Source organism: Theropithecus gelada, chromosome 17 (genome assembly GCF_003255815.1).
Source record: "Theropithecus gelada isolate Dixy chromosome 17, Tgel_1.0, whole genome shotgun sequence".
Lineage (NCBI taxonomy): Eukaryota > Metazoa > Chordata > Mammalia > Primates > Cercopithecidae > Theropithecus > Theropithecus gelada.
Window position 1 is genome coordinate 54,465,168 of NC_037685.1, and position 15,918 is coordinate 54,481,085.

Genomic DNA, 15,918 nt, shown 5'->3' on the forward strand with positions numbered 1-15,918 from the left:
AGATGAATAGGTTCATTTCCTTAGTCACCTACCTGATAACAGGCATGCTCTGGAGTTGGGTGGTTTTCAGCAGATATTTTGAGTAATTGAGCATTGCCTTATGCTGTGTTTCATATGTGCATGACCAATTTTCAAAGAATTGAATAATAATTCTTAGATGATACGGAGGGCAGCTTCTGCTGTGTGACTGAGTCCGTGTATCGTCCTGGTTTTAGAGATGAGGAGGTGAGATTTTAGTGGCTTAATGACTTGTTGAAGGTCACATAGATGATGACAAGTCAGGATTTGAATGTAGGTAAATTAGTAAATCTTGTCTGATATGTTAAGAGTGGCCATGCATTTTTGTGAATAAAAATATATTTACTAGAATTAATCACATGAATATTTTTAACTGGAATTAACTGTATAGTGGAGCAGGGTTTTAACATTTCTTACACAGATGTGATTTTGGAGGAATTTTTTTTTTTTTTCCAGTAGCCTGGTTTTAACTTAGTGGTTCATTTGTTTCCTTAGCATCTATATTGCTGGCCATTAGTTAGTGGACAATCATCTTTTAAAATCATGTATCTGTTTGATTTTAGTTATGGTGTTGAGCATGGTAGCTCCATTTACGAATTGTCTAAGGCATACTGAAGACATCCCGAGCTAGTATAGAACACAGGTCTGGAGATTTTCCGGGTTTGGGGAAGGGTTGTTTTCAATTCTTAGTTGCCCAGCAGAGGCATTTCCTGTCTGGGATGGGAATTTGGAGGAACGTTGCTGTGGGTCCTCAGGAACATGCTCGGGAATCCCAGAGCAGAGTTTTCCTGATGACCAGGTGCAGCTTTCGTACATGAGCCCAATGCCCCTCTTTCCCACCCTGGGTTTTACTCTCTTCCCTGCTTCACACTGCTGCGTTTTCTGAAGTCCCTCTGCCTCTGTCCCTGCCAGAGAAGCCGATAGCCTGAGAGTAGTTTTGGGAAGCCCTGAGTCAGACGCCTATTAAAGCTGCCCCGTTTGGTAAAGCAGAGCTCTGTGAAGGCAGGGACTTGGTGACTGTGGTTCCCGTGGTCCTGCCAGTAGTTAAAATCGAGTCTTGCATGCACTTGGCACCTAATGAATATTGCATAAATGAATGTATTATCAGTGGGATCCCAAATCACCTTTTTAAATTTTTTTTCCCTACAAAAAATGGACTAGGCAGACCCTAGTTGATAAAATACTTGATTCGTGAATAGGTATTTGAGAGCTGGAGGAGTTGACATGTAGACCTGTGGTTCCTGATTTTGAGTATAAGGTTCCTTTTTTGATAAAAAGTATTAGGGAGCCCCACATGCTAGTAACTGCACTTCTAAGTGTCTTATGATTGAAAGGATGTATTATGACGGCAACTCCTCTGAATTCATGAACACTTTCAAATGAATTCCTCACTGAGCAGTCTGTGTGAGGGTCTTCCGTGTCTGTGGCTTGCTGACGGTGCTGACTCCTGCTTCCCCTCATCCTGAGCCTTGAGGCACACTGGAGAAGTCTGATCAGGTTGTAAGTTAGGGTCTGCAAGGATAACCGGGTGACAGTAGCTTCAGGGACAGCAGAGGCACAAGCTCAGTGTCTCCAAGGTCTTCTTGCTTCTTCCCCCTCCTGGCCTCCTAAATCCTGGCACTCCTTCCTCTCGCCTCTCCCACATCACTGCTGTTTTCAGAATAGGTTGTTCATCGCATGGAACCCTGGAGAACCCCTCAACCAGAGCCTCAGTGTCATGGACAGTTCCTGAATTGAAGAGCTTCCTGCTTCTCTCCAGGGCAGCGCAGTCTCCCTGTGTTCCCTGAGTTAATGCTGTTGCACAGCCTGATGCAGAATAGGGCTCAAATTGGAAGCGCACTCTAATCAGTCACTCATTCGCACGCTCGCTCACACACGCACTCCTCCATGCACACGTACATGCCTACATGCTCATGTGCACATTCACTCTTCTGTTCACACACATACTCCCATGCTTACTCACTCACGTGCTCACACTCACACATTCTTCTTTTCACAGTTCACTCACACACTGACTTGCTCACTCTTCCATTCACAGGCATACGTGCTTACACATTCACACACTCACTTGCTCACACCCACTCACACACTAGCATTCACCTACAACACACACACCCTCATACTCATGCACTACCTCACGACCCCTTCTTTCTTGTTCTTTCCCAAAATGAACAAGTCTTATTGATGACCTGCTAATAATGCATGCTGAGTGCTTTGGTAGGTGCTGGAAATACGTTGATCCTCATTGCTCACAGATTCTGGTTTTTTGAATTTGCCTACTTAGTAAAACTTGCTTGTAACCCCCAAATCAATATTTGTCTGACTTTCATGGTTATTTATGGACATGGGCAGAAAATGTGAGTAGCGTCCATGCACACGCTCCCAGCTGAGGTTGAAGAAGACACTGTTCTCCTTGTCTCAGCTCTGCTGGAAGCAAAGGGTCCTTTTCGGGATCTGTTTAGTGCCATGTGTCACGTTTTGTGCCTTTTATTGGTGATTTTGCTGTAGAAAACATTCTTAGTGTGGTGCTGAAGTGCGGTTGAGTGTTGCTAAGTGCAAGAAGGCTGTGATGCGGCTTAAGGAGCAAATACGTGTGTTAGAGAAGCCATTCGTTGTGAGTTTGATGTTAATTAATCAGCAACAGATATTAAATGAGGTATCGTTCAACAGAAACACACATAAAACAAGGTTATGTATCTGTTGGCTGACAAAAATGTTATGACCAGAGGCTCACGGGAACCCAACTTTGTATTTCCCCCAGGAGCAATGGTTCAGTATTGTAGGGGAGTTTATAGAACTTAACTACCTCAAGTAAAGAGAATCAGCTGTACCTACAAATGCAAATGTACTTCCTCGTGTGGGTGATCTTAGAACTTATTCAGGAAGAACTTGCCACTTCGTTGAGGGAGTCAGACATGTAAACCAAGAATTATAATTTGGTGTGATGAATGTTATAATAGAATTATAAACAAAAGGGGCTTGGAGAGCTTGCAGGAGGGAGCTTAATTCTAGGAGTAGGAGAGAATGTCAGGATTATTCACAGAGGAGATGGAGACAAACAGGCAGGTGTTCTCAGTAGAGAAAGCTTTTCAGCCAAGAAGGCACCTTTGCTACAGGGTTTAGAAATGTGGAGGCTTCTGGATGTCCCGGATTCTGTGGTCTTTCCTCTGTCCCTGCCTCATCTGTCTCATCTTGTCTCTCTTCTGTTTATCCTAGTTGCTACCAGAGGCATCTTTGCTGTCATTTAGAGAGTCCTCCCCTGTCAGCATCAACAGCCCTCTGGGGCTGTTGTCCAGCGTCCTGGCCCGAGAGATGCCCTCCATCCTTACAAAGCGGAGTGGGAACCACTGCCCTGGGCCATCTTTGGCTGCGGCCTGGTCGCCTCACCCCTTCTGAATCCCCCTCACCATGGACTGACTTGAACTTGCACAGAAACATCATTTGTCAGCCTGCTGGCCTGGTGTGCCTCAGTGGCACTGTGACAATCGGCCAAGAAAAATGTCCGCATCCCTGATACCCCCATTGCAGAGGGCTTCCCCCGAGGACTAAAAGGTTATGGTGCTAAGTGTGAGAGCCACGCTCAGAGCTGTCTTTCTTCATGCTGTCTGTAAATGGTTACAATCCTGACACTGGCTGATTCCCTTTGCATCTTTTTTTTGCTTGGTAATTCTTCATTGCAATCTCTGTTGAAGTTTGCTGCTTCTACGTAATGAGGTGCCCCAAGCTCAATGCAGTATTCTAAGAACAGACTTGCCAGGGTCATACCAAAGACATCCCTGTCCCCATGGTAGGTAGCGTGATTGTTTTGCTGTAGCCCCGAATTATTTTTGCCTGTTGAGCTGCCATGTTGCGTTGTGTGTTCGCACATAATCAGCTGTCCGCTCTCAGCTTTAGGTTCTCCTGCTCTCTTCCTTTCTTTCTCCCTCCCCACTTTGCTTCCTCCCTTCCTGTTTCCCCCTTCTTTCATTTTCCACGTGAATTTCTGTGTTGCAGATACTTTTCTTCTGGTTGTGTTGACTTGGCTTGTATTCTTTTTCCTTTTTTCTCTGTGTCTTTCAAGCTGATTTTCATTCTGCGGTGTTGTGATGGGAGACTCTAGTGTATACTTGCATGCTGACCAGTTGCAACTTGGAGATGAAGCATGGTTAGTGGAAACGCAGGCCCCGGAATCGCCACTTTGTCGCTCACTGACCCTGTAGCCGTGGGCAATCTTCTCACTGTTTCTGAGCTGAGGCTGTAGAACGAGCTAATGATAGACACTTCATAGCTGGGCTGTGAGGATTAGAGAAGATGACACCTACAAAGTGGCCCACGTAGTGCTTGGCTTTTGTGTCTGCTCAGCATAGGCTCGTGCTCCCAAGCGTGTGGTGGTGGCGGAAATGCTGTACTCAGGCGAGAGACACACTGACACTGTTTCTTGCGAGTTTGAATTCTGAAATTAAGACCCATGACACGGCCTCCGAAGATAAATGAAAAATTTCCTTCAGATCAAAACATGACATTCCTCAAATTATATGTTAAAATGTCCACAATAAAGCCTTATTTACCAAGATTAATTTTACATACTTTATTCTCATATGCTGCTCATGATTATTTTATCTGCTCAATTAAAGAGATTTATGAGGGGTTTGTTTACTTTGTGATTATACTTATTATTTTTTAAATGGTGAACTCACAGGCTGCCATAGCACCCAAAATGCTGTCATCAAAGACGGTCTCTTAGGGTTAAGGCACAATTTTTAAAATGGTGCATGTCAGCATATTCATTTGGTGTCTTGGAGGAATGGAATGACCAGATGGTCCGGTCACCTTATCCTTGAGAGAATTAGACATAGCCTACCGCAGTGTTGAGGAGGGGAAGGGCCATTTCTATTGATCTATCAAAAGGTGGAGTCAGCATAAGGATTGATTTCCGGAGAAATCAGGGCTGACGTGAGTATACTGGGGGCTAGGAGTTGGGGCCCAAGGAGTGGGGAGGGTGCCAGGGACGGCGTCATCTCCCTTGCATTCTTGCTTAGGACTTCTCTGTGGGTATCAGGTGGACATGGTGGTGCTGAGGGGACATGGGCATCCGCTGTGGGTGTCTGAGAAATTCAAGAGCCACATAGAAATATATAGTGTCCAGGGATCCCTGGCATCATTGATCTTCAGGGTGCGTCTTCTCTGCCTGATGCTCATGTCCAGCTGCTCCCCCAGATTTGAGTGTCCTATGACGTTGCTAACTTTTTGTTTTCTTACGGGATTTGGCTTTTTTTCCCAGTAGGTTCTCTTTGGGCAGTTCATGGTGTAGGGTTTATTGGTCAAGCAGACAGTTCATGAATGAGCCCTGTCTGTTGAGGCCAACGTTGGGAAGAGGATGTGGCAGGCCCCACAGTGCAAGGAAGTAGCGATGCCTTGGAGGACTGTATCCTCCCAGTGGTCTCCCAGGGAAGAGAAGGAGAGCCCCTCGGGCCAAAGTGGCTGTCTTCTTCCCTGTCCTTTCCTCCTTGAAACAGCGATCTCATTCTTTGCCGGCTTCTGGAAGCATGAACTCAGTCTGTGCTTTCCATCCTCTGCCCCCTCCCTGCTGCAGTGGGCAGTGATGCAGCCCATTTCTTTCGCTTTCTTTCCCTGTTTTCCAACTGCACCGGACTCTCTTTTTTCATTTCCTGTTCAATACGTCCTTCCAGAGTTACTGTGGATAACTTCGCTTTCCACATTTTGATGTTTCCAAGACTGAATCACTAGAATCTTAGACGTACAGGGACCTTAGACATCGTAGTCCAATTTCTTCATTTTCACAGAGGAGAAAATGGAGCCCCGGGAATGTGAATCAGCTCACCCACAGTCACCGGATTGGGTGTCTGTGTCGCTGGAAGGTCAGCGTGCCTCTGCTAGGGACACTCTGTGCGTCTTTTAGGTTTTCAAAATCTGTCTTTGAGCTTATGCTGTCGTTGTATTTGTTAATCTTTCATTTTCTGTCATTTTATTTCTGCAGATCATGTGCTGAATTTAGTCTGCTTTCTCTATCGTAGAAAGTCTGGTACATTAAAAAAAATTCTGCCTCCTCCAGTATCTCCCATGATTATCATGGGAACAAAGTAGGTGCAGTGAATTGTCTTTGTAGAATGTCTTTCTTGAATCCTTATTTCCGTAATTTTACCTCTCAGCCTTTTAGCTTTCCATTTCTCCTCCGTTGTCTGCCAGTCTGGTCCTTCAAGGGCATTCAACTCTCAGCTTTTACTGAGTAATATTTAATTTGAAGTGTTTTCAGCTTTTGTGTGTCTTCGATGTGCATTTTAAGTGATCATTGAATTATATTACTACTCTTACCAGATACTAGTCTATAGGGGAAAAATGTTACACGTGATTTTTTTTTTTTCAACTTGGTGTTGTAAGGTGTTAAATGTGATGAATTTTTCCTGTAGGTTTGTTTATGGAATGATTAAATGTACATTGGCTAAACATTAACACAAGCAAAAATGCTTCTCAAAGTAAATATTACACTTTGAAAATTTGAATTCTGTTATTCCCTGAACAAGACTTTCTTTCCTCTGTGGGAATACCCCTCTGAACATGTGTTAAAAGTTTATGAGCTAATATGATTTGCTAAACAAACATTCATTTTTATAGGCAGCTTCCAAGGAAGGCCTCTCAGTCGTCTAGTTTGTTCTGTGGTATATTTGGCAGGTTCTGTCCTTGGCAGCAGACTAGGTACCACATGGTTGGTGAGCATGCAGCACTGAAGATGTGTGTGTGCACGTGTGCGTGTGTGTGTGTGTGTTTGTGTGTATGTGACTAGATTCAGCCTGGGACCCCTATCATTGAGTTCCCAAATACTGATGTAAGCAGCTTCTGGGAAAGGGTCTTTTCTGTTTTCCTTTTGTATTTTAGGTGGAGGAGGAGGGGAGAGAATTTAGGAATTCTTAGTTTCCTATATACTTTGATGAGACAAAATGCAAAATGGCCTGCCGACTTGATTCATTTTGTGTATGTGGACCAGACACAACTGATTCAATTGTTCCCACAATTCTGGTGGCAATTTTGATGGCCAGGAATGTGGATATAAAAGCAGGCCCATCTGGAATACTGGGGAATTTAGAGGTTTTGGAAAACTGGCTTAAGGTGAGCCATATTGGGTTGGGTCTGGGTCGGAGCTTCTCATGAAATAAATAGTGTCCTCTTGCTTGGTGTCTCTGTGTTTGTTGCTTTCTGTCTAGTTGGGGCTTCTCCCATGAGAGAAGAGTGAAGAGACCTGGCTGCTTCTCAATGGTCCTTTAGTCATTATATTTAATCACCCTGATCCTTGCAACAACTCCCCTTAAGGCTTTACTGCTAGATTATTAACGAGGAAGAGTACATCTGTACGAATAATTGTGGTTAAGGAAGGTTTAAAATATCCTGACTGTAATGAACAGTAGATATGAGAATGAATGATTACATTGAAGTCATTAACTTATGAAATGTTTGGGACCTCTGCAGTGAAGTCAGTGTCTGTACCGTTACTGATCCTAAGTTGACGTGTTGTAGTAGTTTACAGCATAGCAGCAAGTAGTCTAAGCAGCCCGTTGAGTAGAATAAATGCAACCATGTGGACAAAACGACACCATAGGTTTATTACTATGGAAATTATGTTTTAAAATAACAGCATGGCATAAGTCTATACGTTTTCAATCACTCTTACTAAGTCTTGACTTTTGAACCAACTCTGGCTTCATGTTTTAAGTGGGCATAGATACGAATTGAGCATCATGTTGCCCATGTGGATTACACATTTGCAAATTGTCTCATATTTTTAAATAGTGTCTGTATAAGTTTATGTCTTATAACATTCCTAAGCATTCTCTGGGCTGTACTATAATTTTCACATTATTATCTCATACTTTGGTTTTAATAGGATTGGTAAAAGTTTTGAAGTTTTAATTTCAGTTTTTCCCACCGCTTGGAATTTGATGATATAAAATGAAAAGAGGTTTCCATAGTTGCTAACATTCACCAGATTTTGTTCCAAAGCATGGACTTTCGTAGACTTTTGAATTAAATCCACATTCTCCACCCAAGCCTAGTGATATAATCCAACAGTTCAAAGATAGGTATGCCATAAACAGCTATAGTTAAATAATCTAAAAAAAAATTAAAACATGGAAATACAATAAAACAAGAATTGATCACTTTATAGTGGAATACTCTATAAACTGTCTGCATTAGAAACATGTGGTGAGTTTTAAAACATCTGAGTTCTATAATTCTAGAGTGTATAGTTTATTTGAAGGCAGACACGCCCTCCCCCACCCCTTCCCTTCATCCGCACATCTATATAAGAATACAGGTTAATATTTTTTGCTATCCACATTTGCATTCATTTACTTATTTTTTATTTAGAAAAATGATTGTGGAGTATAAATACATAACATAAATATTTTCACCTCAACTAAATATTGTATCACTAAGTACTGAAGTATGATCGTAAAGAGATTATTTCTGTAGATCTTGCTACTCATTCTAAAACAAAAATCACACATTGGCCTAATCCCCAATAAAAGGAAGAAATTATTTAAAAGCATATGTATGATTTAGATGAGTAACACAGTCTTTATAACTTTTCATGGTAATTTTAATTTTTAAGGGATCTAAGCTGATCTGTGTGGCATAATTGGTGTAATTGCAGGAACTTAAATGTACCAGTGGTTTTGCAATGTCATGTTTGCACAATCTCATTTAACTTGTTGACCGAAGTTGTATAACCCTCGTGTGTATGAGACAATTGGAATTGGACTCAGCCATCACAAAAAATGCTGGCTGTAGATTATACTGTTTTTCTTTTGTTTGATTTTTAGAGACAGGTTCTCTCTGTTGCCCAGGCTATAGTGCAGTGTCACAATCACAGTTCACTGCAGCCTTATCTCAAGTGACCCTCCTGCCTCAGCCTCCTGCGTAGCTTGGACTACAGGTGTGCACCACCATGCCCAGCTAATTTTTTGTTTTGTAGAGATAGGGACTCACTGTGTTTCCCAGGCTGGTTTGAACCCCTGGCCTCAAGTGATATTTCTGCCTGGGCCTTCCAAAGTGCTGGGGTTACAGGCATGAGCTGCTGTGTCTGGCCAATTATACTGTTTTAAATTGAATAATTCGCTTTATTTTCTAAGTTACGTGTGTGTGTGTGAACGATGCTCTAATAGCCTGCTAGGAAAATAGGGCAGTGTTAACTGGCAGTGAAAAGGTCAGTTCAATTTCTTAGCATATTTACTTTTTTAAAAGGGGGGTTTCCATATTCTTTAAAAAAGTAATAAAATGAGAATCTTTTCTTAAGCACTGAAAACAATTTCATGTTTCATTCTTAGATAGTGATACCTCCACCACTGTGGAATTTTGTTCATGATTGCTATTCTCTTGCCCTCTCCACTTATTCCTCCTGCAGATAAATAGAATTACTCAAAAATTACATTTGGAAATAGAGAGACACATAGGACTCTTTTTACTCTGCTTAGTGAAAAGTGAAAAGTGGAAGGGCCTGGTCCCAAGAGTGTGGTGGCTGTGCTAGGTAGGGCTCCTGGAAACTTCTTGGTCTGGTGGCTTCATTACATAATAACAAGATCCTGTGGCACAGACCAGGTGCAAATTGCTTCACATCTGGGCCTTGCTGTCCCATGTATTTAACTGGAAAAGTTGCATTTGCTGTTTTCTAAGGTTTATTCAGGTTCTAAGATGTTGAGATGTTATTGTGATATTAACAACACTGTTGTTGCCCGGGAGCTTCCTCGGTGTTCAGCACTGCTCTCTGGTGGGATCTCTGTCACAGCTCTGCCTCAAGACACTTATTACTACCCTGTTTTAAAGGTGAGGTTACTGAGACTTGGAGAGGTGAGAGAACCAGTTGTAAAGCCCTGCAGCTAGTGACGGTGAAGCTGGGATAGGAGCAGGCTTCTCACTCCAAAGTCAGGCTTTCCTGTCACATAAACTCATTATCTTCTGCTGGGATTTTTGTGTGTCTGTTTCTGATCCAAGAAAAACCATTGTGCTGTGGGTATGAGATGTATGCAGAGGAAGTACATGCTGGCACCTCACTCATGGCTCAGAAAGGAGGAGGAAGTGTTCTACATTTAAAATAAAGTTCAATTTCATAGTATTTGTAGGTGATGTGATTTCCTGCTGCAAAAAAGAAAGGTTACTTTGAATTCCTTTTTCTTGTCCCTTGTAGAACTAAAGGCTCATCCAATCCCGTCTTTTGGTCTATTTTATTAATGATAAAATAAAGGCACATATTTGTTTAGAAATTTCACTTAATTACAGCAAACCGAAACCAGCTATTTTTAGCCAGGAATGATCTTGCCTGTGAGGAGACTATCATGCAAATGGAAGTAAGGACTAAAATAGCCATTAATGTCTTTAACACACTTAAACTTTTATCAGTTTCGATAGAGACGAGAGGGAAGTCACATTCAGCCCCATCTCCCCAGCGTAGGAGGAGGATGAATTTCCCCAGAAGAGCACCCCTCTAGGCCGTGTGCAGAGGAGGGTGCAGGAGTGCCTCTCTCCCGTGCACCCCTCCTGTGGGGTGGAGCTGCTTCTCCCGGCCACCCTCAGATGAGAGTAGTCCAGTTTGGGGTGGGGTTTGGTTTCTACGATTGATTCTGTCCCTGTGAACCCAGCACCAGAGGTCCAAAGTTTTCCCATCCTTTTTGTCCTTGCCTGATGCATTGTTTTTCCTTTCTGGTTCCCCCCATTTCAGCTCACTTAGCACAGCTTGACCAGTGAGATAGTATTTTGCTGAAAAAACCTACTCAGTGCTTCCAGACACGTAGAAGAGCACCTATCAGGAAGTGCCAGCTCTCACAACTTCTTGAGTGTGGTTTAAGCCTTTGGATTAGAGAAGAGACCTAGAAAAGGTGGCCTCACGATGGGCTATTGATTGGTTTTGTCAAATTCTCTTCCTTTGTCCTCTCCTTTGCTCTCCTGACTTACTCTGCAAGGAGCTGGGAATGACGCATTCTACCCAACTGATACCTGTGAATTCATTGTATTCAACTGTGTCCTTAACTACATACATGGAAAGAGAACATCTGTATTTTGGTGATGTACAAAGTTTACTGTCTGTCCCGTGGGTCTGCATGACAGAAACGAATGCCCTTATCTGTATTTGCTTATTTGTTTTCTTATTTATATAAGGCGCCAGGTAGGTAAGAGAAAAGAAACTATTTCTAACAAGTTATTTTCATGTTTACTGTTTTAAACACTAAAGAGACTGATTTTAAAAGTTTCAGTTGAACAGTGAGAAGAGCGAAAAGGCCAGTAAGTCCAGTCACCCTTATTTCTCTAGGGGTCAGCTTCGATGCACATGTTTTTGCCTGGGGCGTGTTCACGGCTTTGGGATGTGGGGTGTGTGTGTGTGTGTGTGTGTGAGTGTGTTATTTTTGTTGTTACTGCCCATGAGTCTTGCAACCCCAGGAGCCCTCGGTTGTGGGGTTCAACTGGACCCCAGCTTTCATAACGCTCAAGAAGAGAAGGTGCCGTCCATCTGGGGAGACGCAGAACCTTTCTGATCTGGATCAGTGTACGTTTCTTCTTGGTATCTGTGAACCTGAGAATGTAGCTTTTTTAGTTAGGGGTCTCTTCTTCTATCTAAATTCAAGGGAAAGGAAGGCCAGGATATTTGCTTTTACTTTGGGTTCAGGAAAACTCACTCAGTCATGATAGAGGCATTATGTTTTAAAATGTAGACTGAGAATTAGGATTCTGCATTAGAATTCTCCCAGGGGCCTGTTACCAATGCATATTTTGAGAATTGCTGAATCAGAGTTTTAAAGGTTTGGGGCTCAGAAATCTGCATCTTGAAAAGGCATCTCAGGTGATTCTGCTGCACACTGAATGAAGTTTAAAAACCACTCAGAGAGAGTAGTAAGTAAATGCTGCTGCTAAAAAGGGCAGAAAATATCTGACCTCACTGGTCATGTTGCTAATGTTCATCTCTGCAGCAGGTACTTTATAAAATATATACTGGTGTTAAAGCCGTTATCTGAGCCTTGCCACGGGCATAGGCTCTCCCTCTCAGTGTGGTCACCACATAGCTGCTCTAGGAAAAATGGGAACAACGTATCACATTAGGTGTTCCTTGCATTTGACTCATTCAAATGATTGTATATGCAACAGTTTAACTAGAAAATGTTTAGACTCTTGCGCTTTAGTCATTATGAGTTAGAGATTAGAATGTAGTTAAATTTGTAGGGTTAGGCAGTTTTTGCAAAATGCATTAAAATGGGTAAAATGGGCTAAAACATCAGTATTTTCTCATGGGGGTTATATTGTGTAGCAATGGAATGTTACTTTTAATATAGAATGTAGCTAATTTTGCAACATTTATCTTTTTAAAAAAAATTTAATTTTAATTTTTAGTTCTGGGGTACATGTGCAGGATGTGCAGGTTTGTTAATAGGTAAACGTGTGCCAAGGGGGTTTGCTGCCCCTGTCAATCCATCACCTAGGTATTAAGCCCAGCGTGCATTAGCTATTTTTCCTGACGTTCTCCCTCTTTTTCTTTTTACAGGAAAAACTAACCCAAGAGTGTGTATTCAGAGAACAGTTCGAAGAAAACTGGTACAATACGTACTCATCAAACCTATATAAGCACGTGGACACTGGAAGGCGATACTATGTTGCATTAAATAAAGATGGGACTCCAAGAGAAGGGACTAGGACTAAACGGCACCAGAAATTCACACATTTTTTACCTAGACCAGTGGACCCGGACAAAGTACCTGAACTGTATAAGGATATTCTAAGCCAAAGTTGACAAAGACATTTTCTTCACTTGAGCCCTTAAAAAAGTAACCACTATAAAGGTTTCACGCGGTGGGTTCTTATTGATTAGCTGTGCCATCACATCACTCCACTGTTGCCAAACTTTGTCGCATGCATAATGTATGATGGAGGCTTGGATGGGAACATGCTGATTTTGTTCTGCACTTAAAGGCTCCTCCTCCTGGAGGGCTGCCTAGGGCCACTTGCTTGATTTATCATGGGAGAAGAGGAGAGAGAGAGAGACTGAGTGCTAGGAGTGTGTGTGTGTGTGTGTGTGTGTGTGTGTAGCGGGAGATGCGGGCGGAGCGAGAGCGAAAGGACTGCGGCCTGATGCATGCTGGAAATAGACACGCTTTTACATTTCTGATCAGTTGTACTTCATCCTGTATCAGCACAGCTGCCATACTCCGACTCATCAGGATTCTGGCTGGTGGCCTGCGCGAGGGTGCGGTCTTACTTAGAAGACTTTCAGTTAATTCTCACTGGTATCATCCCAGTGAACTTAAAGCAAAGACCTCTTAGTTAAAAAAAAAAAGAAAAAAAAAAAAAAAAGAAAAGAAAAAGAAAAAAAAAGTTAAATTTATTTATAGAAATTCCAAAGGCAACATTTTATTTATTTTATATATTTATTTATTATATAGAGTTTATTTTTAATGAAACATGTACAGGCCAGATAGGCATTTTGGAAGCTTTAGGCTCTGTAAGCATTAAATGGCAAAGTCTGCTATGAACCTGTGGTAAATTCATGCAAGTAGATATAATGGTGCATGGATATGAGAAACTCTGATGACCCTAATGTACTAAAGGCGACAATCTCTTTTGTGCCCGTATTATTGTAAACTTATGCACATCGCTCATGACACTGAGTATTCACTCTTCAGACTGCTTGTTTCATAGCTTATCCCAGAGGATTAAAGATAAACTGGGTCTCAAACTTCGATTCTGTGTCTGCAATATTTCCTCTCTCATAAGTGACTCCACTGTTGTAGCTTCATGGTTGGAAAATATGAGGGTTGGTATATGTCTTATTTGTTCAAATCTATCGCAGAATATACCAAAGCTAAATAATAACTATGCTTTTATTTTAGCCGATCTCCAGAATGACAGTATTAACATCAAACATTGTATTGATTTAGAATTCTCAAAAAAGGAAAAGAAGTATGTAGCACAGACTATTTTTTTTAAGACGTAAGAATCAGATTAACGGGATCATACTTATAAACATGTTTTGGTTCCCTTGGCTATCAAATATGAAACTATGGAAGGATCATAGGGGTCATTGTAACATCTTTTAGAGAAAATGGCTTTCAGTGTGAACTGTCCTAATTACGTGGTAATAGCACCCTTAGTAAAACTTGCAAAATGAAACTAATAAATCGTTATCAATAATGACAATGAGGGGGAAAGTATTACACTTGTTGACTGTGTTTTGTTTTTTAAAATGGTCTCCACAAGCGCTCAATTTTTTTAGCGGGGGTGTTACTATATAGAATATCTTTTACAAGGCTTTTATAACATTTTATGCTGAAAAGCATAAGAATACGTATTTCTTTAGTAGCAATAATTTTGGAACTTGCCCTTGGGCAAGCGAGACTATTTCTTACTATATACTAAGGAGAAAAGAGCCAAATTCTTAAAGCAATATTTAAGAAAAAAGGAATTTATAACAAATTCTCATCTACATATGATACTTTCTAGCCAGGTGTGTTGAGAAGTGGAAAGTGACAGTTTAAACATGTGTTGGGATTTATGGAACTAATTTTAAAATTTACTATTCAAACTTTGTTTTTTTCTGATGCACATTCTCTATGAAAAATAAAAGTGTGTCACTGGTGAGTGACAGTTGTTATGAGCTAGAAGCGCATGACTTACTGTTGTGACGATGTCTTGCCTTTCTGTGGTCCAAGTTGGAGTACATGGCAATGCCCGCCTGCTGATGTGCATTACGGAAAATCTAAGTCTAATATTTGGAATTAAGAGATATTTTAGGGGGAGGGGACAGAAGCAATGTAAAATAGTTGATTTATGATAAAGCTCAGAATGTCCTCTTCATTTATTTTCTTGTTTTTTTTTCCTTTCTAAACAGAAACTGCATTTAATTCCAAAAAGTAGTTATTCTTATTTATTATTTAACCCTTTGCTGCTGCTAAAATGTGCACATATTCAGGCTTTAGTTTTTCCAAAAGGCATTTTTTTTTTTTGGCTGAAAAATATTAAACATTTGACCACAGGGAAGAATCAAGTTTCTAGGATATCATAGGTATACTATGTAGCACTGAAAAAATTGATTTTAGGCGACAGCCAAAAGTAGTCTTAAAAGTAGCATGAGACCTTAGATAATCGACCTAAAAGAAAGAAATTTGTGAAAAAGACTAAAATCTTCATGCATTCCTAGAAAATGCTACTTTAATGTCTACTTTTGGAGTTAATTTTGTTTTGGTACTTTTTTTTTTTTTAAGACAAGCAAAATGTTATATGCTTTTGGCAATTGATACAATAAACTGTAATGGTCTGTAAATAAATAAATATTGACTCATGCGATTTATGTAAATAGTCGAACCGGGAGAGTGGATGGCTCAGGGTTTTGACGTGGGCATTTTCTGTTGGGCGGTAGAGTGAGTCATCCTCAGCTCACGGGTTTGCATCCAGTTCTTGTCTTAAGAGACCCAAAACCCAGTGAATGGCAGCCCTGAGCCACTGTGGAATGGGGGTTCTGGTTTCACAAACAGATGCTTCGATAGCCAAACCACTGTCTTGTTGGTGCCAACACTTGCACCACGGTCAAAGACTTACCGAGCATGGACCGAACAACTTTTCCATCTGTCATGCGAATGTCCCCAAGCAGTGGTGAAGGACATGCCAGGTCCGTGTTGGGGAACCTGCCCTGCCAGGTCCTGTTTTGTAGATACACAAATGGCTTCCTTCTGGTGTTTTTATTCTATCTCATCTCGTTAACACTACAACCTTGTGTTAGTTACTTGATAATCTGTAATTGTATGTAAATACATACAGGATTATGTAATTTGTGTAAATACATAATTACAGAGTTTTGAAAACTGGTATTTTTTACTTGATGTCCATTTTGGAGCTGCTTCAGATTCTGTGCCTGCGTGAGCCAGTGTAATT

General features: G+C 41.3%; 1 protein-coding gene across 1 annotated transcript in view; it reads left to right on the forward strand.

The window, feature by feature from the left end:
• The window catches only part of FGF9 (fibroblast growth factor 9), a 33,219-nt gene extending 17,368 nt beyond the window's left edge, over nt 1-15,851 (forward strand). The window contains exon 3 of the mRNA XM_025363931.1: nt 12,539-15,851. Within this exon, the coding sequence (XP_025219716.1) occupies nt 12,539-12,784 (246 nt within the window). The 3' untranslated portion in view covers nt 12,785-15,851. The remainder of the gene's footprint in view (nt 1-12,538) is intronic.
• The last annotated feature ends 67 nt before the right edge of the window (nt 15,852-15,918 follow it).